This window comes from Acanthaster planci, linkage group LG04 (assembly GCF_054643075.1).
Source record: "Acanthaster planci isolate LZ-2023a linkage group LG04, COTS_SCS, whole genome shotgun sequence".
NCBI lineage: Eukaryota > Metazoa > Echinodermata > Asteroidea > Valvatida > Acanthasteridae > Acanthaster > Acanthaster planci.
In genome coordinates, this window is record NC_141780.1 from 12,156,516 (window position 1) to 12,180,055 (window position 23,540).

General features: G+C 39.7%; 1 protein-coding gene and 1 long non-coding RNA gene across 2 annotated transcripts in view; both read left to right on the top strand.

The window, feature by feature from the left end:
* Positions 1–23,298, top strand: part of LOC110984908 (cadherin EGF LAG seven-pass G-type receptor 2-like) — a 61,459-nt gene extending 38,161 nt beyond the window's left edge. The window contains exons 6-18 of the mRNA XM_087135658.1: positions 5,884–5,993; positions 7,361–7,665; positions 8,800–8,966; positions 9,477–9,623; positions 10,193–10,469; positions 11,163–11,422; positions 12,372–12,555; positions 13,305–13,501; positions 13,880–14,086; positions 14,975–15,176; positions 16,153–16,405; positions 18,301–18,480; positions 19,140–23,298. Of these exons, the coding sequence (XP_086991784.1) occupies positions 5,884–5,993; positions 7,361–7,665; positions 8,800–8,966; positions 9,477–9,623; positions 10,193–10,469; positions 11,163–11,422; positions 12,372–12,555; positions 13,305–13,501; positions 13,880–14,086; positions 14,975–15,176; positions 16,153–16,405; positions 18,301–18,480; positions 19,140–19,284 (2,634 nt within the window). The 3' untranslated portion in view covers positions 19,285–23,298. The remainder of the gene's footprint in view (positions 1–5,883; positions 5,994–7,360; positions 7,666–8,799; positions 8,967–9,476; positions 9,624–10,192; positions 10,470–11,162; positions 11,423–12,371; positions 12,556–13,304; positions 13,502–13,879; positions 14,087–14,974; positions 15,177–16,152; positions 16,406–18,300; positions 18,481–19,139) is intronic.
* LOC147799393 (uncharacterized) lies at positions 14–3,229 on the top strand. The gene is made up of 5 exons (XR_015425001.1): positions 14–27; positions 400–465; positions 906–1,014; positions 1,426–1,502; positions 1,785–3,229. It is a non-coding gene; the product is annotated as an uncharacterized LOC147799393 (long non-coding RNA).
* Positions 23,299–23,540: the final 242 nt, after the last annotated feature.

The following is a 23,540-nucleotide window of genomic DNA, read 5'->3' on the forward strand; positions in this document are numbered from 1 at the left end:
ACCATGTTTAACCATTACCATGAACGGGTTAGTCAGTCAGTATTGTCTATCACCATGTCTATGTCTAACCATGTTTAACCATTACCACGAATGGGTTAGTCAGTCAGTTTTGTCTATCACTTTGTCTATGTCTAACCATGTTTAACCATTGCCTGTTTGTGATATACTTTTAGTACTTTGACGTAATTTTAGTGATATTTGGTATTTTCCAATGAAAATGAAAGCACAGAGATTCTTCATTGGTTCCCCATTGCCACCATTGATGACAGCGATGAAGATGATGATTGGAATTTTTCATCTGTCGTGGTGCTCTTTCCAAAGATATGATCGCGTGTGATGGTGAATATTGTGTTGGACGATATTTTCACACTGAACGCTTTGGTTTATCGATGTATCCAGCTGGCATTTGGTACTGTGATCATTGTAAAGGATCATCAGCTTCAACATCAGAGAAAGATAGTGAAGGTACAGTGTTTTTGTGCAATGTGAAGAGAAAATTTATTACATGCTTGAAGTCTGAGTCTCCACTTCCATACATGATAAGAACTGAATGCCTCAAACCAGGCCATACTTTTTCAACATGATCAGCCATTTTATCAGCTACTGTTGCAATTAGTACTATCCTTCTGTGTGAATTACCCAGCCTCAATCTTATAAATAAGAAATATTAGGTCTAGTGCCCATGGTCAGACTATATCTTGTCTAAAATGACTCACTGGTGACTTTTTTCCATAGTCAGGCTCCATTAATAGAGTTTTTCTACGGTTTGTAATTTTTTGAAGGCTTCTCTGGTAGACAAGCTTATCCGTTGTACATTTCTATAAAGATGTGAAGGTTTTTCCCCCCATTGTTTCATTTTCTATCACTGTTTCCTCCAGTGTTTTTATAATTCTCATTTATTTCAGGACCATCAACATCTTTTACAGGGGGAGGTGAAACAGCTGTAAGAGGTTTCTGGTAGTCATGTTCTTTAACGTATGCTTTACCTTTCTGCTTGACGTTGTACATTCTAAGGTAAACTATTGTAAAACTTAATTCATTTTCTACTCTGTAACCATGGTATGAACAACATTAAATAAACGTCTGTCAAATAAATAAAATTAATAAAAGTCTGTCAAATAAAAAAAAAATAATAAAATAGTGGTGTAAAAAGGGGGGGATGTTTTTCAGCCGTCAAAAACATGAAAAAAAACAAAAACAAAACCCCAAAAATGTAAGCTTGACTTGCCTGACCATGTTTAATAGCTCCATGGTTCAACAGGCCTGGGGGGTCAGCAGTAAATACTTTCCCTGAATAAAATTTACATTTTGTATGGTTACATCTCTTCCTTTATCTTTTTCTTAAACTGCACATTTGATTTATATATAGTGGTTGTGTGTGATAAATTTCAACCTTTCATTGGCTTCATCTTATTTTTTTTCCAGCTACACGTAAATTAGCTAAGTCAGAAGACAGGATTCTGCAAGAGATGGAAAAGATGAGAAGAAATCCCAAAAGAAAAGTATGTTGTCTTTTTCCAGTTTTGAAAAATCTGTTTTCACGTGAATATTTTACTTAATCATGACAGTTTAGATAAATTATGATCTAGTTTTCTACTCCAGTCGTGGAACTGAACTAAAATAAGCTGATCATTGTAGATGTACAAGCAGGAAAATAAAACAGATGTTGACTGCTGACTGGTTACATATTTGTGAAGTAAAAATATTTGACATGGGGCAACCATAAATACCTTTATAATTTTCATTGCAAGTTCTGTCTTTTTATATTTTATCTTCTTTGATAGAATGACTACCTTTGATTTTGCCTAAAAAAGATGTTCTGAAGGATGCAGTGTCTATTTTCAGCGGAACTCTGGGGACCATGTGGGAACGTCCAATCTTCAACATGGACAAGAATACTTCAGTTCTGGTCTTGGCTTTAACCAAGTTTTGCTATGCTTGAGCAGTTTTTGAATACTTGCATGGTGGCATAATTTATAATGGGGTATATTTTTTACCAAAAGAATTTCAATAAATCAAAACCTGGGGTGTATGAACTGATGTGGAAGAGATTTTTTTTTTACTAAGAAGCAACTTAAATGCAGAATGGTGCAAATTACTTTAGTTGAGATAAATTGTAAAGGAAAACATTTCTTTATTTTCCAGTACCTGCTTCAGACTGTTTTCTTATATCTAATTAAGGCACAAAATAATTCAAGCCAGAGATGAAAAAACATGGACCAATAGAGATTAAGATGAAGAGACTTCACCGAGGTATGTTGCTGAATATATTCCGTATGCATTGCTGAAAAAATACAAAAATCAAAAGAATCCCATAGCAGAAATATTAGATATCTCTCATCATGGCAATGTTACATCATCACACAACCCTAAAACATTTCTAGAAAATACAAAACGGTACATTGACACTAAAAGTAGGGATATCTTTGCAAGTTTTGGTGTTTTTTCTGTTTTTTGTCCAAGCAAGGGAGCAGATTACCCAAACAATTCTCAAAAATGATAAACTGTATTCACTTCAAGGAGCGAATGTTAAAGAACTGTTATTAAACAAATATCCATAAATGCTTAAGTGCAAGACCTTTGATGTACTCTTATAAAAGAAATGTTCTCTCGTGATGCCCCTAAAATGCTGTTTGATGTAATTGTAGTTTACTATGTCAAAATCCAATGCAAACTTTCATACAGGTGTGCTAGGATAAGCAAAAAGCAAAAATTCAGAAGATCTCCAAGAAGGCAGAAAAGGTTTTTTGGTAAAGGCTTAGATTCTGCAAAAATAAAGTCTTCTTTCATTCATTTCATTAAATCTACCAATTAAAAGGACACATTTAAGCAATCTTGGTATGTAATACAGTTAAGTGTAATTCAAAACCAGACTTGTAAGCTGTTTAGAGGCATGGTACTCGTGGACAAGTGGGAAGCATACCCTGTTAACAGATAAGATATCATGACTAGTCATGGACAAATGTGTATCAAACTAGAGTATGTATGTATGGTTGCAATATCACATACACGGCATCTCCTCAGATCAGTCTAAATGATCATGAGGCTATACATGGCACACTGGTACTTACATGTTTTGGAGGTGCTAGACAGTTCAAGTACACACACGTACATGTGTAATTTCAACAATAATTGCTGTCAAGGTAACAAGCTTAGCTGAATGACGTACCTCTCATACTAAAACCAGTTGTATGACGTTCAATAAATGAGCTAATACATTCTTGAATAATGGGTTGTTTTGTACAATTGGCGTATTCTGTTTGTACATGTGTATATCTGTTTCAACTGCAAAGCATGTTTGCCGAATACTGTCTCAGAAAGATATATTTTCTGATCTGTGAAAAGCAGTTGTACGTTACTGCTCAAAGCTGGATCTGGAAGGGACTTTTAAAACATGTTCCCTGGATAATGCTTGATGTATGATTGAAAAAATAATCCAAATCCAGTATTTACATGTAGACAGAGATGATATTCCCGCCACATTTGTATACCATGTTTGATATGTCATCTATACCGGGAGCTTTCCCACTGGACATCTGCTTGATAGCTTTTTGGACTTCAGTTCTGGTTGGGGCATTACGCATGAGCTCCTCTAGAAAGGGGTTTTGCAGAAGCAGAGATATGGCATCTTCTGAAACTGATTCTCAGTTGAGGACACCTTCGAAGTGTTCAACCCAGTGTGCCAGGATGCGTTCTTGACCTTTGATCAGGGTCTGGCCATCAGCGGAATATAGAGGTGTGCTGCCCCTAGATGTTAAACGTTAAACTGCCTTCAAGCCTTAGTAGATAGAGTGCCTTTGCATCACTCCTGTCAGCCGTTGTCTGGAGATCTTCTGTCCTTTTGATCCATCATCGATCCTTGCATTCTCCCTCATTACAGCGTGGTGGCCAATAACTCTGCCCCAGTTTAAGCGATCAGTGACTATATGAGCACTGAAGCCTCCCAGGACCATAAGTTTGTCAGAGTTAGGGGTGCTTGGATGAGCCTGTCAAGTTGTTCATAGAACTGCTCTCTGGTTTCGTCTGTGTGCGTCATGATATCTGACCTAGAAAGTTGAATTATACATCATATTTAAGATTTTTTATGCTCCTTACAATGGTACCAAATTCAAGTAGATAGAATAATTTTCTCTGGTCACATACCTAGGCTATTGTAGCTTATGTAAGCCTAGGATCCTAACTAATAGGGTGCCGTGGACATCCGGATAGGTGCATATACACTAATCATGGTAATGTATCTAAACACTATCTAAATGCAGATTCAGCACCATCAGCCGCTCACTTACTCCATGAGGCACAGAATGAAGAAGCCTGTGGTAGCAAAACCTTGCTGCAAAGCCTATGTGAGCCTGCTGATGCTCATTTGCTGGTCATCCATTGCAACGTGTAATATCATTCGGTCAGCTGGATGTGGTCAGGTAGATTGGTCTTCCTCAGGGCTGCAATGCCGATGTTGAATTGGCGGAGCCCCTGTGTCCCAATGGCTGTCCAATACTAAGTTCTTGGTAGTGTCTTGCAGAGTACGAACATTCCAAGCAGTGCTGTTTATCTCATTTGATTCGATTGACTTAGCTGATTTGTTCGATTTCTTGTTTCTGCCGGCACCGCAGAGTTAGATGGCTAGCCCGTCACAGTAAGCAAACAAGTCAAGGTGGAGCAAGCTTTGTTTAGGGGAGCTTTTATACCTCAAACAAGAATATTTAAGTGGAAACCCTGTAAATATTTCCGAGACCTAAAATTTGGCAAGGAGCCAGATACCAAACACACTGGGCAAACCGGCTATAGTAAGACACACAGGACATAGGGGTATCAGTTCATTTGAAATAATGGACCACCGCGTCCATTCAACACATTACCATTGTGGCCACACCAAGGACACCACACTGTCACATGTCCTTATACCAACCAACAACCATGACATGGATCTGCACATGTTGGCCTTGACCCTGATACAGGTCAGCTAACTGTACGCAACCTCCACAAAGACTACATGTAACACACCTTGCCTTCACATTAGCTAGTTGGCCCCCAACGAAACCAAAGGGCACTGTACCTTGGCCCCAACGAAATCGAAGGGCACCATGATCAAAGTTACAGCTCTTAATTAAGCAAATAAACAATCGAAATTCCCCAAGTTGGAAAACGAGGGGGGAACAAGCTACATATTCAGCTTTATTTCCAGTAAAGTAATCTTTGGCACAGTAGGCCTACATGGCATACACAAACATTGGAGATATTCTTCTCTCAACGAGCAGGTAAAGTTGATCAGCTGATCTGTGTGTGCAAAACATATCATTTGCAGATTTCATGAAACATAAATGGGATTAGATGTCATACCCAGTACTTATCTTGACGTATGGAAACCATAGAAACAAGGGGCACGTGTGTGGTGCAGACACACCCCCCTGCCAGCAGAAGGGAGGTCCGCTTAATGATGAGTTGATATTTTTACTTCTTAAATGAAACAGCAGTACTTTATTTTATTAAGGTGAAAGTATGTGGGTTTTTTATACGTGATGACCGAAAGTAAAATAGCAAATACATGTACTTGGGGCAATCTGCTTTTCACATGCACACTTGCCTTCCTCGTTTAAATGCTGGATGTTGGAGTTTTGCTTTCTTCACAATTACACCCGGAGGGCCAAACTAGCCTACGTCCCTGAGAAACACATAAAATAGCTTTGAACATCTCTTTATTTCTCATGTGGAATTTTTTTTCTAAACCTAAATATAGCCAGGAGAAGAGTTACCTGGTTATTGTTAATATTATATGTGTGATACAGTATACCTTATTTCAAAGACTTCAGCAATTCATAGTGGTCAGATTTATTGTACTTGAGGAATGCACTAATTCCAGCTCTTGTGTGTTCTGTTTCTCTTCAGATGGCAACATTAATTTTGGATGACTGCAATGCGGCTGTGGCTTTGCATCATGGTGAACAGTTGGGCAATTATTCCTGTGCAGCCTCAGTCTTGCAAGGCGGCCAGCTGAAGTAAGTATCATATTTTTTGTCACACCACAGTCCCTGTTAAAATAGTTGAAACTGCTTGTAGATTATTTTGCTAAAAATAAAATGGCTTAAAATGTTGTCGCCTTCGTTGAGCACTTTAAACTTCAGTGTATTTAAACGAACTTTACACAGGATTGTAGCTGTTCGGGCGACTGAAAGCCAACATAAAGCCTCATCCACAGCATCGCAAGTGGAATGCTTGTTTTTTTGGGGGGGGGACTGAGTAGTTGTGTATGTTTCTAAATCATAAATGAGCATGAACATAGGCAAACCCTTTCTGGTTTTCATTTTAACATTTTTAGAGACAATCTAGAAACATGAAGACTGCTGCTGTTTTCTGCCTTACATCAACACGCACACTTTTACATTACATTCTTCCTATGTAATTAAGAGAACTCAGTGAAATTAATCAGTTTTCTTAAACTGCTGGTACTTCTCTAAAAATTAGGTTTTTGCATATGGTTTCCTTAAAGGTACAGTCCATCATTTGTCATTTGTGTATTATGTTCCTCTGAGGCAACAAAATTACTCGAAATCTAAAGAAGAATGTGTGAGAACAAACCTGATAAAGTTTCAGCTCAGTTAATGCTGTACATTATGGGAAAATTCGTACTCTGGGACTTTGATTTCAGATCTAAAGTTGCTGAGTCATGTTTTGAATTACACCTGAATTCAGCGACTGGGACATGTTCTCATATTCAGTTGATTGCAGCTATATACCATGTCAGTGAACCAACAAATTATAGTAACCATGGGTGTGCGTGTATCGTGTCAAGGCTTATGTGTGCTTCTAACGGCAATTTTCCAGAAAGTAGTCTCTTAGACACGTCATTGGAAATGGTCTTCTTTGATTGTCATCCTCAAAATGACACCTTGCCACAAAAGTATAATTTCACAGGGTATTTGTTTCTATTACCATTTCTAAACAATTATACTTTTCAATAATAATTTCATCATAATTTGGCTATATTCAAAAGAGGTTCGCACAACCTGTATATTGTGTTAACCTATTTTGTTCTCAGGCTTAGATCCACACAAGGATGACAAAGTTGGCATAAGGTGCACAGTAACAATGGCGTTACAATTTATTTGTATTCCAGTGAAAGTCATGCCAGTAGGTACATTGCAGTGCATGATGTTGCCTGCTTGTGTAGGCCCTTAAAGGTGTTTCCAAGCAAGATACATTGCAGAAAGAAGAGTGTGCTGCTTAAAGGGTCCTTTTAGAGTGGCACTGCTCATGTAGGCCTAAGAATATTCCAGAGAAATACACCATTGTACAATTGCATTCAAGCATTTGTTATCAGAGCTATATACTGTGTGTTCAAATGATTTCGCTTCTTTTTTCTCAGATTTTTGGACTTGACGGGGCCATTTATACTTGGTGGCCTCCCTGATCTGCCGGAAGACTTTCCTGTGATCAACACAGATTTTGTGGGCTGCATCCGAGACGTCTTCATTGACAAAGAACTACTAGACCTGGCTACAGCCACTAACCTGGAGCCCATGGGAGACACCCTGCCTGGCTGCCCCCACCGGGAGGACTTCTGCAGCAGCGGACCCTGCCTGAGCGACAAAGGAGCACACTGTGTGTCTGAGTGGGATGGTTATAGGTGTCTTTGCCCAGACGGTTATGGAGGACGTGATTGCCGAGAAGGTAATTCAGTAAAAGCATCATGATCTTGTGTTCGAAGTTCAGTTGCAGGTACATGTGTGATCCGCTCTGCAAAATAGGGTATTAAGTTGCACAATGCTTAAACACGTAATGGCCTGTTCTATTTGCAAATTTTCTTTAAAAATGCGGTTTTGTGTATTTTTACTTTAATAGCTTCTATAACATATATATTTTCAGAATTTGTGACTACAGACATGAATACTGATGAACAAAGATGAAAAGTTGTTCATTCAGTAAGAAATCCTATATAGCATTGTGTTTCCAAGTGCTGCACTTTATGAGCTTTTTCTTAAAAAGTGCTTTTATTGAATCCGAAAATATGGACATACAAATGTCTGTATATCTTCGGAATGCAGTGCAGGGGTCATTTATATATCAAATTGTAGCTTTTGATGTACAGAATCCAACAATATCAAAAACTCGATCATAACTTGAATCTGGCGACTTATTACCCATTTTTCTAGAGCCAGTCACATATTTCAAACCCATCCTGTGAGTTATTAACAGGGCTTGTGCTCTTCAATAAGGCCCGACCCGGAGTGGGACCAAGAAAGGTCGCAATTTTCCTAGCAACGGAGGCTCTGATTGTTAGAAATGGCAAAGGCTTTAAATTTCCTGGTCCACAAACGACTATAAAATGCATGTGTTACGGTCGCTTGGCTACCAACAAAATGAACACTCCAGAAGCATGGCTCTTTTCAGCAAATGAGGGGGTGCTTCTGCTCTAGACAGATACCCTTAAGCCTGATACTTTACAGTAATTAGCTTTCCCTTTTAAGAACTTTTAAGTGGGGATTTTATCATCTTTATGAGTGCTTCCGGAGCTTACCTTGTGAGTCATGAAATTCTGTGAATATTTATACTCTGTCATCTGGAGATATTTATAAACTCTTGATTTTTTCCTCAGAAAGTGCTGTCTAAAACCTTATTTTATCAACAGAAGATTACTTTGTAAATCATACTTTCATTGCTTGTTTCTTTCTAGTGTCAAACATTCTTTCCTTTGAGGAATGGTTCTGTGTGACATCTATATGTAATATTTCTAAACTGTGGGTGTTTCTTAAGGTTTTAAAAACTGAGCTCTGAAGTGAGTATCATTCACTTTCTAAATTACAGATCTCTCAGATGTGATGACTTTCCATGGCAATGGCCTCTTGACCTTTAAAGATCTGACCTCTCCTGCCAGCATACCGTGGCTGAACCGTGTGGTGTTCCGCACCAGAGACTTTAACGGAGTCCTGATGAACATTCAGCTCTCGTCTTCACTCAGCATACATATTGAGGTGAGATTATATTCAGTGGGAGGGAAGAGAAATGGTGGACTAGTATAAGTAGTTCCTTTTCACTAAGCTTTCACTGTTCCTTTACATTCTTTGCTGTGTTGAAAACACCATCAATTGAGTAATAAGGAAGTTAATGTACAGACCTGTAAAAAACTATACTGGATGTTCTTATTATCGCTATTTGGAGATTTACTTCTTTCAGGTATCCCATAGTGGTATTATATAATACAAAGTTAGATTTGGTTAATAAACCTGCCTTTCAGGTAAGCATTGGGAAAGTGACATCAAAACATGAAGTAAGTTATATGCTTGTTGGGTGCTTTCTGATTGCTCCTTCCACTTTTCATGAATAAATTGTACTTTTCTTACAGTCTTTGTCAAAAATGAAGGTGTATCATCCCATGTTTACACAGTGGTCAATCAGGGTTTCTTGAATCAGCAATTCACCCTGATAGTAACTCATGTCAGACATTGGTTGATGCAAATGATGGTGTGTTATTTATTTTGTAGCTGGAGTCTGGCGAGATTCAGTATCGGACGCCTACAGTGACTGCTAAACTGGAGGGAGTTCAAGTGAATGACGGCCAGTGGCACGACTTCACTGCTGAGTGGAAGAACAACCAGATTGTACTGACACTAGACTTCAACCAACACACGGTGAGTTATCCATCCCCTTGGTCACTTTGTAGCATCTACTGTAACGTAGGCTGCTATGGCCATTCCAGTGAGCCAAATGCATTTCTTGCACAGGAGCAAATGAGATGAGGTGCATGTTTGGGAAGGATGATGAAATGGCAGGGGTCTTCACGTTACCTCTTGGGCAGTAGTTGGATGATCACACCATTTTCTCGTTAATACCCTTCAGTTTAGCATTGTTGTTGATTCCATGCCCTTCCCTGCATCCTTTGACAAGTACCCACTACCTTTCTACTTTTTACCTTGAGTAGCTTGCTGCCGCATTTGTGCCTATTGCAAGTCCATCACAAGCCATTGGGTCATACACTATTCAACTGAAGTAAGACCAAGGTACTCCTTTGCCTCTGTTCACTGTGCCTCTTGTGATTGGTCTTGTGAATGCACTTGTGATAGAGTCATCTACAACATTGTCTTGAAAGTTATGGTATCTTAAAAGCTCTAATGCTTTCCTGAAGGATGTAGATCACTTTGCTTAGGTTTCGACCAGTTTCATGTGTTCTCTTTGGACATGTTTTATTCATTCCCACCAGACATCCGTGGCTGCCCAGGACACCATTGATGGTCAGAGTGTCAGCACTGTCTACGTTGGTGGCTTAGTTACTGCAGAGGATACCAGGCACGGCTTCACAGGCTGCACACAAGGCCTGAAGGTTGGGGATAATGTCCTTTCATTGGCTATAGCCAAGCAGCGGAACATCCAGCTGGGCTGTGTTCAAGTAGACTCCTGTTCCTTTGAGTCAGTCAGTTGCCCAGCTGCCAGTACCTGTGTGGATCTCTGGGGGAAGTATGAGTGCATCTGCAACCAAGGTATGTTCACCATTGGCTTTTTACTGGTGTTTCTCTCCCATTTTGAACCTTTGAATGTCATTACTGGTGGCCTGGCCTTCTTGCTACCTCTGTTTTTGTCTGCTGCACTGTGACCTTCCAGCCCACGTACTTCCTAGCTAACACCACCAACAGTTACAGAGTTACAGCAGATTCTGCTTTCTCAAAGGCCCATTTATCCTTTGACTCATTAACTGAATTGTAACAATATCAGATCTCTTATCAAAAAGTGTACAAGTGAATGGACTTCTTATTTATAGGATAACTGCAGTTTTTCTGATCATATAATCAAACATTTCAATGAGAATCTAAAGAGGCAAAAAGAAAAGCAATATGATGGATCCAGGTAAAAATCAAGAACTTGTGCAGGACCAGGAAATAATAGTAAATTGCATTTATAAAGTGCTTTAAGCAGGCATTTTGAAGCACTTATTTTCAAAATTTGAATAAGTGTTTCTTCAGCAGAGTCGTGAATCTGTCCATCCTGGGTGAGTGTTGAGTATGCGGTTTGAGTCGAAAGATTAACAAGTTAACAAGTTATTTGATAAAAAGATTTAAATAAAGTAGAATTCAATGAAAATATTCATATTTGTATAATCTTTGTAGTAATTTCAGTGTTGAAATTGGTTGGACCGTTTTTGCCAAACACTTTCATTTTGATTTTTCTGTTTGCAGGGCATTATGGGCCAGAGTGTACCAGTGCCTGCAACCTCAACATCTGTCAGCACGGCTCAACCTGCCGGCCATCCAGCGCTTCTCCCTATGGTTACATCTGCGAGTGCTCAGGTCAGTATTACGGTGACCACTGCCAGAATGAGGTGGAGGAGTGTGACGATGACTGGTGGGGCTACAAGATCTGTGGGCCCTGTGAGTGTGATGAGGGAAGAGGCTTCAGTTCAGACTGCAATAAAACCACTGGTGAATGTTACTGTGAGGTGAGTCACTTTGTCTCTACTGTTACCAATGTGTTTGAGAGAAGTTAAACAATCTTCAAAATTTAAACATGCACCAGTTAAGAGCATGTAAACTTGTCCTAAATGGACCCACCAAAAATCTTCAATATTTTAACCAACTGATATTAAAGTTGACTAAAGTTGCATGACTATTACATATATACCAAACTTGTTGATGATTGTCATCAGTAAACAGGTTTTAAGGATTCCCACAACTGTTTCTCTTTTAGTTAATGTATTTTAAATCATGGCCAAGTGGTAATTTAAATCAGGCAGACTTTTCTCCAGTGCCATTTTATTGTACCTTAACCACTTGCTGCCGGGGGACCTGTTTTCAAGCACATAGACTCAAAGCCGGGGAGCCCAAAACCGGGACAAAAGAGCTAGGCCTTGTAACAAAAGACCGTGCTCAGCACAAAAGACTGAGCTGCTGGGCATTACCGACATTTTTTCACTCTCAATAGTGGAGATAATCCAGCCTTGTTTTGAAACAGTATACCACGGTTTGGGCATTTAGAGGCAAGTGGATTACCACCGGGGACAAAAGCGCTCCACCACCGTAGCGATCATCCACATAGCACCACTGCACGCTAATCTGGCCCCTATTGATAAGAGGTCAGCTTCGCACTGTGCCAGGTTCGTGAACAAAAGAGAGTTATATAATACTGCACAATCTGGGCTATTTTTACAAGGCTGTAGGTCTGACTGAAATACTCTGGCATCAATAGATTTTGTCTGTCAGGCTAGAGTGGCCATCAGACAGTATTCCGTGAGTGTAAACGTCCATTAATTGAAATGATGAACTTTTGAAGAATTTTGAAAACCGAAAATCTTGAAAATCGCCTGTATGTGTGCACTACATTTTTCAAACCACCCGGCAGCAAGTGGTTAAAACCAATCTTGGAAAAAATTTCTTGTTTGATCTTGGCAGGAAAACTATTACCAACCAGTAAATAGTGACTCCTGCTACCCATGTAACTGTTACCCAGATGGGTCATATGGACCAGAATGTGACCATCAAACTGGACAGTGTTACTGCAAGAGGGATGTAATGGGCAGGGTATGTGACTCCTGTGCTGACCCCTATGCTGAGGTCACACTCCAAGGTTGTAAAGGTCAGTTACAGTTCAACCTAATTGGTTTTCTTTTTCTTAAATGTCCACTTAGTGTCCATCTGTGGCTTTATCAGCTTCAAATGTTTACTGCAGAAACCAAATGACAATTCTTCCAATTTCGGTCTCACATTAGACAACTCAACGTTTATGCAGCAGCAAAAGGAAGGGTGTGAAGGGACTACACTCAAAACATAGAATCAGGAAGCTGATGTTGAAAGGAAGCCAAGATTTGAGAAAAAACAAATATAATGGAAATGTTCCTGTGTTTATTGAGGAGAAGCTACGCTTTGCATTCTGGTGGGAATGTATTGTTTCCAATGTTTCCTACTTGGAAAAGTCCATTCTTCTGTAGCACAAGTGTGCACAAAGACTGAAACCTGACGTAATGTAGGACACAACTCCTTCAAAGGTTTTTCTGATTTTCTGTAGACTTCTGCCCTCTGTGTTGTTTGCTTAGTGCAGCTTTCCAGTAGGTGTGCTCACAGAATGCAGTCCCAAATGTGCATGTGTGTATTTGGATGAGTTGACCTTGTGTCAGATGTCAGAAGGGTATCACTGCACTGGTCCTTCTTACTGTCTTCATCTCGAAGATATTGAAGCTTTATTCAGACTATACGTATGGACTGAGAATTCCACTTGAGGATTCCTGGCAGTTCCAGAGTGGGCCTAGATGAGAAGCCTGAGCATTTGAAACCTTAGCAAACAGTAAGAACACTGCCTATAACCCATCTTAAACTCTGTCTTTACAGTGGTGTATGACTCTTGTCCGAAGCGCTTTGCTGAGGGAATCTGGTGGCCCAAAACCAAGTTCAACCAAGTGGCATTGGTAGACTGCCCTCCAAACTCATTTGGCAAAGCCAGCCGACAATGTTCACTGGATGACAATTGGCTGGAGCCTGACCTCTTCAGATGCATGTCAGAGGCTTTCCATGCACTCACTGACATGGCAAGTAGTTGTTTTCTTATATTAAATGAATGAGCTAAGAGCAACTGAGCATAGAAATGAAGATTTTGAAGCTAATGTAACTGGCTATTATTAGCACTGTTCTATGTATTTTATGATCTCTGTTATTACCGGAAATTGCATTTATGTTTCGTTACATTTCATTACATTTCATTAGGAAAAAAGTTGAATAGCTTAAAGGTGCTTTTGTTTGACCATGAAAGCACTGATATGTTGCTGTCAGTGTTAAGTTTAAAGAGTTGCTCAATGGGTTGCCCATATGGCAAACATTCTTTAAAACCTCAAATTCACATTAACAGTTCCATACCCTGTTGGGTTTGTTTCTTTCATTCTTTTTCCTTTTTTTGTTTTACTCAATAGATTGCCGATCTTCAGAAAGTCAAGCGTCTGAACCCAGATTTGTCCTTCTCTGTTGTGGAGAAAGTTCACCAGGCTACCCTAGAGACAGAGAGGATGTATGGAGCGGACGTTAACTTCACCTACAATGTCTTGGTCTTGGTGCTGAACCATGAGAGCAAACAGGAAGGGCTGAATGTGACTGCTGCTATCAGGAGCTCCTTCACAAGGGTGAGTTGGTCTGGATTGAACTGAAGGCGTACTATTGTGGATGTGATGAGAAATATGTTTTGCTGTGGTCATTTATTGACTGATTTTGCAACTTTGGTAGTGCCGATATGATGTCACAGTTAAAACTGATTTAAAATGGCAGAAAATAAGCAGGCAGTTCTTTGGTCTACCCTAAATTGTAGTCCCAAATTTGTTTTTACATGTAGCAAACTAAAATAAGTACTTTATTATTATTCTAGAGTAATACTGTTGAGTGAGAGTAGCAGAGTACAAAACATGTCAAATGTTAAAGTGTAAATGATATTTATAAACTATATCATCTGCTGCCTTTTACATTCTCTAGATGATGTAACCATTTCTGGTTCTGTGTTCTATATGTGCCACCTCAAGCATTACCGGGTTACCAATTTGGTGTGACAAACTTGTTTCTGCAGTCGCTAAAGCATATGGCCTAGGGTTCATAGTAGTGAATCGTGGTTTGCAGTGACTACTGCAATTAGACAAATGTATGAGAAGATACGAGAAGACCTGTCAGAATGAGTACTTCTTGCCCATTTCATTAATTTTCCTCCATTAAAAAAATAGAAAAATATTTGTTTGTTGTCTTTTTGGCCTAGTTCGTCTACGTGTCTAATTAATAGCTGCTCACACTTGATGTGAATGACAAACAGGAATGGAAGTTTGACATCAGATTTTGCAACAGATTCATCCGAGTGGAAAAGTTTTGTAAATTCACAGTGAAACAACAGTGAAACAAATTTGCATTTGCATTCATGCCTTGAGTCCTGAGTCAGTGAATGAGTCTTGAACCATTGGTACTGTACATTCTTGGTAGCAGTGGTTTTTATCAATGTCTCCATTTTCTTGGGCCTTTCTCCCCATCTGTAGAAAGTGGTTGAGATAGCCAGCCGCCTGCTAGACCCTGTGAACAAGGCCCACTGGGCCATCATACAGAGGAGTTCAAAAGGTGTACCAGAGGTCATATCAGCCCTGGAGGCCTTTGGTGCTAACATAGCCAAGACAGCCGTAACGGCCATCACATCTGATTACACACACATTCCAGAGATCTTCATTGTTGCTCCCAACATTGGTAAGGCACAATTCCTTGGTAGCATGGAATCTGATGTACAGACAACTCTCATGCCTAGAATTAGTTTCAAGATGGAATAATGCTTGTCAGTTGATGTCAGCAATTGTTACAGAATGGTGAATGAAATGTACTGTGCATAGCAACCAACAAGCTTTGGGTGTGTAATACAATGTGACTAGAGCACTTTGATTGGCAAATTTAGGTGTAATTATTAGTGACATTTTTCACTCAGATGAAAGGCAAATCTAATCTGTTTTTGTCTACACTGCCTTCACATTACAGTTTGAAATGAAATGTTTCTTTGAGGTTTCTTTTGATATCAGAAATTAAGAAAAGTTTTCACATCTTTAACCACTTCGCGCCGGGTTTAATTAAAATGGCTGTGCACAAATACGGGCATTTTTCATGGTTTTTCAAAATTCTTCAAATATTTATTACTTCATTTACTGGATGTTTATGCCCACACAAATGACTGTTTGGCGGCTACTTTAACCTGACACACAACATCTATTGATGCCCGTGTATTTCAGCCAGGCCTGCTACCTTGTGAAGAGAGCCCAGATTGTTCGGTGTTGCGTAATTTGCTTTTGGTCTCGAAACTAGAGCAGTTCAATGTTGGCATCTTTTTCAAGGGGGCCAGATTGGTGTGCAGCGGTATTGTGTTGCTCAGCATTGCAGCACTGGAGAGCTTTGGTCCATGGTTGTAATCCTTTGTATTGTAATCCTTTGTAATGTTCAAGTCCCAGCAGCTTGGTCTTTTGTTCAGAATGTGGTCTTTTGTTACAAGACCTGGCTCCTTTGTCCGATTTCAGGCTCCCTCAGCGTGAAGTGGTTAATAAAAACTGATAAAATCAGTTCAGATCTGTATTGTTCAGTTCCTTGCAAGCGATGTCTTTCTGATCACTGCTGGCATAGAATACATCACTTTTTTTCTAAAAAGGTACCATTCCTGTTTTTAACATTTGAATCTTATCAGTGATGCACCATGACGTTATTGTTCGGGAGGACCGAAACTCAATAGTCATCCCCAATTACGAGATTGACCAGTGGGAGGATGGAATTGAGCGGGATACTACACGAATACACATTCCTGAGGGCGTAATCCAACCCAAACCGGAAGTGGACGACCCCTCCATGATTTCCATCGAAAGCAACGTCGCTTTAGCGTCCTATATCAAGTACAACACAGTGGGAGAGCTCTTACCTAACCAATCAGATTCCAGCGTCAAGTAAGTCTCCAATGGAACTATGCCCTGCCTTGGCCTGAATTGACCATTCAGGTTCAAAACATTGAAATGTTCTCTGAATTAATCAAGTCATAGTGCAAATGTTGGTTGTAAATACTGCAAATTAACTTCTGATGGATCAGATTTGTAGCGTAGTGCAGTGTAAAGGCAGATCCAGGACTGATTTTTTTTGGGGGGGGCAAACATTTTTTCAGAGGGCCCAAAATTTGAAAATTTCTGTAAACTTTATGACCTTTCTGAGCTTTGAGGCATAATTTAGGGGCTTTCTGCAAGCTCTGCAAAGGAACGAAAATGCAGTAGTCCTTAAAATTGCCTTTGCTTCACTGCATTTCAGAACAAATATGCACCTTTCTTTTTTTATCGGCCAGTTACACTGATCTAACTTTTTGGAATGGCTGGATGTCTGGGTATATGGCTGGGTGTATTTGAACAAATCTGATTTTCTGAAAATGTCTGTGAAAGCTTTAGCAACTGTTTGCTTCTTACTACGCTGCACAGAACTGTGTGCCGAAATGTTCATCACATCTTCATCATTCAAAGTATGCACTCATCATTGCCTCAATATGAAGCTTCATTCCAACTGCACCATTTTGTGTTTGTTCTGTACATCACAAAATGATGTTAACTCTATCTGACACTGAATGTGAGCTGAATGAAGTCTCAGGGGCTTCAGAAAAATAGGGGTGTGAAATCTCTACTTTTTAGCGAATTTCCACTTTTTTAGTTGAGTGTACCATTTCATTTTCTGCTTTTTGCCACCAACAGGCCAGATTTTCCTCATTTCCTTCTTTGCGCAAGTGCTGGTTTCATGTTTTTTTCTTCCCGACACCGAATGCATGGGAAAAGACAGGACTGGAGTGCCTTTATGCCCGTGATTGCATGTACATGTACATGAACATGTACATGTGTACATGTACAGCATATACAAAGCTACGTGGGCATTTTTCGGCGGGGCTTGAAGTGCAAGCCTTGTGTTTAAACAGTGTCCTGGGACCACCTGGTCATTGTGTTGTGATTGGCAGCAAATGAAACGTCAATACTCATATATGTGTCTGTGGGACTTGTTACAGCCGTCGTCAGTGGAAGTGGTGACTATAACTATCTCCACTATAACTCGCAGTAGCACACATTTCACTGTAAATTTGCAGCTTGAAATAAGGTTGGTAAATGTTTGCTTTCGCTGATAGACAGCTTCCCATGTACAGCTGGCAGGTGGCAAAGTTCTTGTGCCATGCATTATTAGGTGGTTTTTACACGCTCGATGTGCATCGTTTTATACGAGATTACAAACAATTTTTGGACATACACTCATGAAAATGTCCATGCAAAACAAGTGTATAATTGTCCAAAGAAGTTCTTACTTGGATACAATCTTTGACAAGACCGATCCTCAGGGTACAAATGCGCGGAAATGGACATTGATGAAATACACCGTAGACGGGCAGGTGACACAATCCAAGAGCCTTGACATGCGATAGGTATTCTTTGAAACAAAGGATCGAAAATTTGAAAATGTGGTTGAATCATTTGGGAAAAGGGCAAACTCACTCTACAAACGTTGATATTTACAATATTGGTATACTAGTTCATTTAATCTTCAGGAAGTTAAATTTCAGGCAAAATATTAAATTGAAAATATGCATAAATTGCAAGAAAAATGACTAGTGGTTACACCACCATGCATCACACATTTCAAAAGTTTCCCAGGGCTTTAAGCGGGCTGTAGCCCCTATGCTGTATATACTTTGCGTTTGCAATTTCAGCTAATTTTGGCCATTTTTTATGCTCTACTCACACACCCTGGAGCTATACTTTATGATTCAATTTTGTTTTACTTTAAATTCATCATATTGAGCAATTTCCTTACTTCTGATTAGGCCATCAGAGGGTGCCGTTGGTCAAGTCATCAACACCCCCGTCATCTCATTGTCACTGTATGACCACCTAGCCACTGAGGGCAGCACCGACAATCTGCTGTACCCAATCATCTTGGAGATCGCTACCCTGGGTCAAGCAAACACCTACAATCCACAGTGCGTCTTCTGGGACTTCTCCTTGTAAGTCAGGTTTTAAACGGATGCCACAAGAGCAGCTCATCCAGATTGAAGAATTTGTGGCCTGATTGGGAATTTTTTGACTGCGTAACCAAAGATTAAACCCAGATGCAGCTGTTGGCTACCATGAATTACATGTACATTGCATTAAGTATTGGCACCCAGTAGACTTATTGCCATGTGAGGATAACAAAGGAGTTTATGATGTTTTGTTTGCATTTTCAAATTAAATCATAGATGATGTTATCTTAGTGGTTATAATCAAATCAATATTTTCAGATAGGCCATTTTCTCTGCATTCATCTGCATGGATCTGGATTTCAATCAATGATCCCCAAGCTGGTTCGAGCTATCCTTTAGGCGTGTTCTGGTGTCAGTGAACCAATGTCGGATCACTGATCATGATCCGGATCCAAGTGAAATAAACAGGCCCCATGCCTGGTGAAGAGGGCTAGGAGATGCTAAATTGAATTTGTTATCACAATTTTTCGAATCTTGTGTGCAACTTTATTTTTGGGATGTGGCAATGTAACTCACCGTACTACACCAGGTAAGTGTATGTTGCATAAGTCCATTGGTAAAGATTTTCTGCCTTTATGTTGAATGTCTTCAAGCTGTTCCAACATATTCTAACATGTGTTTGCTGTCTTCCTATGTGGCAGGTTTGACGGGGTGGGTGGCTGGTCCACCAAGGGTTGCTCTGTGGACTCCTTCAACACCACCCACATCAACTGTTCCTGTAACCATCTCACCAACTTTGCTGTCATGGTGGACAATGCCCCTCCAGTTGTAAGCTTAGCACCATGAATTTTGTTAATGCAGTCAGGAGTTATTTTCTTTTATGTTGACTGTTTTCACACACAGACACTTTCCCTTCTCTTCAAGAGTTTGCTTCTTTTAGATACCTTTTTAACTATGAAATTTGTCTTAAAGGGTAGCTTAACTGATTGACCAATAAAAAAATAATACTAATGAAATAGATTTGGCTAACGCCTGGCGTTAAATTAGCCTTAGGGCGATTTACATTGACTTTTCTGGCAAGACAAAAATACATGACAATTAGAAATGAGTAATACAATAATAGTTTGATGTACATACAGGGTGTCCACATAAAAAAGTATACCAAGATAAAAACTAATGTAATAGCAAAATTACTTCATGGGAAAGTGAAACATATCTCTAGAAGGGGCAGAATGCCCCCTTTGCAATGATGGTATACAGCTTGTGATATTATTGACACAGATGAGTGAACAAACTAGACCGATGTTAAGGTACTGAAATCGGCACTCTGACAAGTTTGCATGTGTGATTAACAAGGCTAGACCATGCAAGTGTGGAGAATACCAAATGCCTTTGCTTTAAGAACGCATTCTTCAAAACAAGGAATGTACCTAAATCAATCTTATCTACTTTGTTTTCGCTACTTACTACATCAGTTTAATGTGCTAAGTCCTCCATATGGCCACCATTCCTGTCAATGCACATCTGACATCTTCGTAACATGTCCCTTACTGCTCGTCTGATCATTTCAAGGTCTTGACGGAGACCATTGACTTCTTCCACTGTTCTTGCACATTAACTCCTGAACATTAGCTGAGGGTGTAGTGAAAATTTGGCTCTGCAGGTACCGCCATAAAAAGAAATCGCCTTCACCCCACATGCTGCCTTTTGTTATCAATATGCAACTTCTCATAGTTTTCAAAGCAAAGGCATTTGGTATTCTGCACACTTGCATGGTCTAGCCTTGTTAATCACACATGCAAACTTGTCACAGTGCCGATTTCAGTACCTTAACATCGGTCTAGTTTGTTCACTCATCTGTGTCAATAATATCACAAGCTGTATACCATTACAAAGGGGGCATTCTGCCCCTTCTAGAGATATATTTCTCTTTCCCATATTTATAAAGTAGTTTTGCTATTACAGTAATTTTTATCTTTGTATACGTTTTATGTGGACACCCTGTATATTAGTATACCGCATAGGAGCTATGTTGCAGGGACACAGTCTATCTGAGGAAAGAAGGCCAGGCATGGGGGATCTCCCCAGACAAACTGCACCCTGTTTACAAGGTCCTGTGAGGCTAGCCATTTCCCAGCAGGTCCGCTAACCTCTGGGTGATGAGGGGACGATGGTGCTGAGTGTCTGGTCAATCACTGACATCCCACTCTCCAAGACAGACAGAGCCCCCAGTTATACTTCCCAGTGAAGTAATGATCATAACATAAAAATTATAGCTAAAATTAAACTAAAACAAAAGAACGTTATAAATTAAAGAGATAGGTCGTCAGACGAGTTTGAAAACAACTGACAGTAGGGGCATGTCTTATGTAGAGAGGGAGCTTGTTCAGTCAATCAACTGGTGCAGCAACAGAGAATGATCTGTCACTGTAGGTAGAAGCAGTCCTACCCTACTTCCTCCTAGTCGTACGTCTTGAGGATGTTGCAGCAGCCCCGAAAGGGAGTTTGAGTACAAGGAGCAAGAGTGAACATAAGGGGTCGGGAGGTCATTAATGTACTCTGGGCCTGATCCATTCAAGGATTTGAAGACCAAGAAAAATCTTGAAAAGCATACGTTTCCAAATGGGGAGCCAGTGAAGTTGACATCGAATTTTTTAGTACTCTCAGACTTTTTAGCCCCATCAAGTACTATGCAGGCTGTATTCTGAATACAGTGAAGCTTGCTTACTTCAGTCTGGCAACCCATATAGCAAGGCATTACAGCAGTCAAGTCAAGATGAAATGAATGCGTGTACGCAACGTTCAGTCGTGGCCCTGTCTAGGAACCTCCTCAACTGGCTAATGGTCCAGAGAGAATGAAATGCAACGCGACACAAGTTGTTAATGTGAGACGTCATAGCATGTGATCATCATAGACAACTCCTGGATTACGTGCTTGACTACAGGGTTTGACCTCTACAGGACTTTAGTGTACAGGAGGAAGCAACTCCTCATTCCTTTGGTTGCGTGAAGTGATGTGGATGACTTGATGAGTCTTGGATTTATTGAGCAAGGTAATTAGCGAAGATCTAATACCAGCTATTGCAAGCATCGAGAGCATTAATGGACTGCAGGTGATATTAGATAGAGTTGTGTATCATGTGCACACAATTAATTTGCATAGGGTAATCCACCATAAGCACTAAGCAAAGCAAAAGAAAAGCTTACCTAGGGATATTTGCTTAACTTAGAGATGTACCAATGGAAATCTATGCATGTGCTGTTGTTTGCATGACCACGCCAAGCACTGCTATGAAATCAGTAACATTTAATGGTATAAAGCATGAATTTTCTGCTAACTGCTAGGCAGCACCATGAAATTGAGCCCTGGGGACAGGATCAGTGTGCTCAGGCCTTCACCGTGCAAATTATGAAAATGGTTCCTTTGTTAGGGGGGCCCAATTATGTGGACAATTTGTCCCATTAACCTTCTGGGTCCCCATAATGTCTCTGATTCAACGTGTGGTTCCTACAACTATGGAACAAGTACGTGTGCACTTGTAAGTAATCCCTTGTGATATCAGTGGTCTCTACCCCTTGACAGTTATTCTGAATAGTGTTCGGTACAACACCTTGGCCATTAATTACTGGTATTTAGTTTATAGTTTAGTATAGTTTATACATGACTTCACCAGGCTCTTCATAGCAAAGAAGTTGAATGTTATGTTCAGAATTTTTTATAAAGCTTTTATACACATTCAGCTATCATTTAAATAGCGTTTGCAACTGCTTGCGTATGTAGTGTTATGAGGTATAAAGATTCAATGGTCTTTGTGCATATGAAGTAATACTTCTATCGCCATTCATCTACCATATACAAGTAGTGTTATTAAAAACAAATATATAAGATTTTTTGCCTTAGCTCAATAAAAAGTGATTACATTGAGATATTAGAATAATTCAGATCATGGCTTATGTAATTTTAATATCATTTTGCACAAAAAGGGCAGCACCACCACCTCTGTTTTATTTTTCAAATCAGTTTGAACCTAGATATAGAGAGCATTGATGTATCATCTTTAAGCCATGTCTCAGACCAGTAACTGAAATATTACTTACCATTTTAAAATTATCAAAATTTGGGGAGACTCCTTATATTGTGATGCAGCATTTTAGTTCCTGGCTGTCGTCATTGTTAAAAAGGAAACTACACGTCATTCTCGGTGGAGTAGTAACAGTGATGGGCATCAGATTGGGCATCAGATTCTGGGTTCTGGTATTTCCTAATAAAGGCAAGTCAGACTCAGAGGATGCTTTGGCAGTAGGCTTACTTGCGGAATCACAAATTATATCATGGAAATTTGCATTGTCTAATGAATTAAATGGGCAACATTTGAAGGCATGCATAGCAGAACCAAGTTTGATGATTAATAGTTTATTATACTCCTGAGTAGTGAGAGATGTGCATTTTAAGTGAGTCCAAGTATTAACAAATATCACAAAGAATTGCAAGAGACACACAGAAACTTAACAGGCATATCGTGATAGCGATGTACAGAGTAACGACACAAATTCATAAATACCTGGGATAGTTTTTCTAGATCTGTTGGTCGAAATGCATCACGTGACTGTGTATTAACATTTGATAATGCCTACTGTGAAGTGATAATGCCCGCTGCATAAATCATGCGCTCACACATGGATACAAGACACTTTAATCGGGTCTGATTGGTCAGGAGTCCGTGTGCACATGACACACCATGAGCACGCCAAGTTCAATGAAGGGGATTTTATTGGACAACTTTCAAAAGGAATATACCATAAAATGGACGGGGTGTTCGGAAAAATGAAAGTAAAGTTTTAGAACAAAATCGTGAAAAATCCATCGTATGTTGACTTCTTTTGACTCTCTGAATAAAAAGGTATTTACGAAAAGGGAATGACTGTGTGCTTGGTCAGTACTAAACTAAAGTTTAAGACCTTGCTCAGGAGAATGAATGCTGATAATGCCCGGGCCACAGCGTCCATTCTCCTGAGCTGGTCTTATTAAATGGTTGTTAAAGACTGGCAAAACACATATTTATTCCCTTAATAATACATACAATAGCAAAGTAAACAATTAA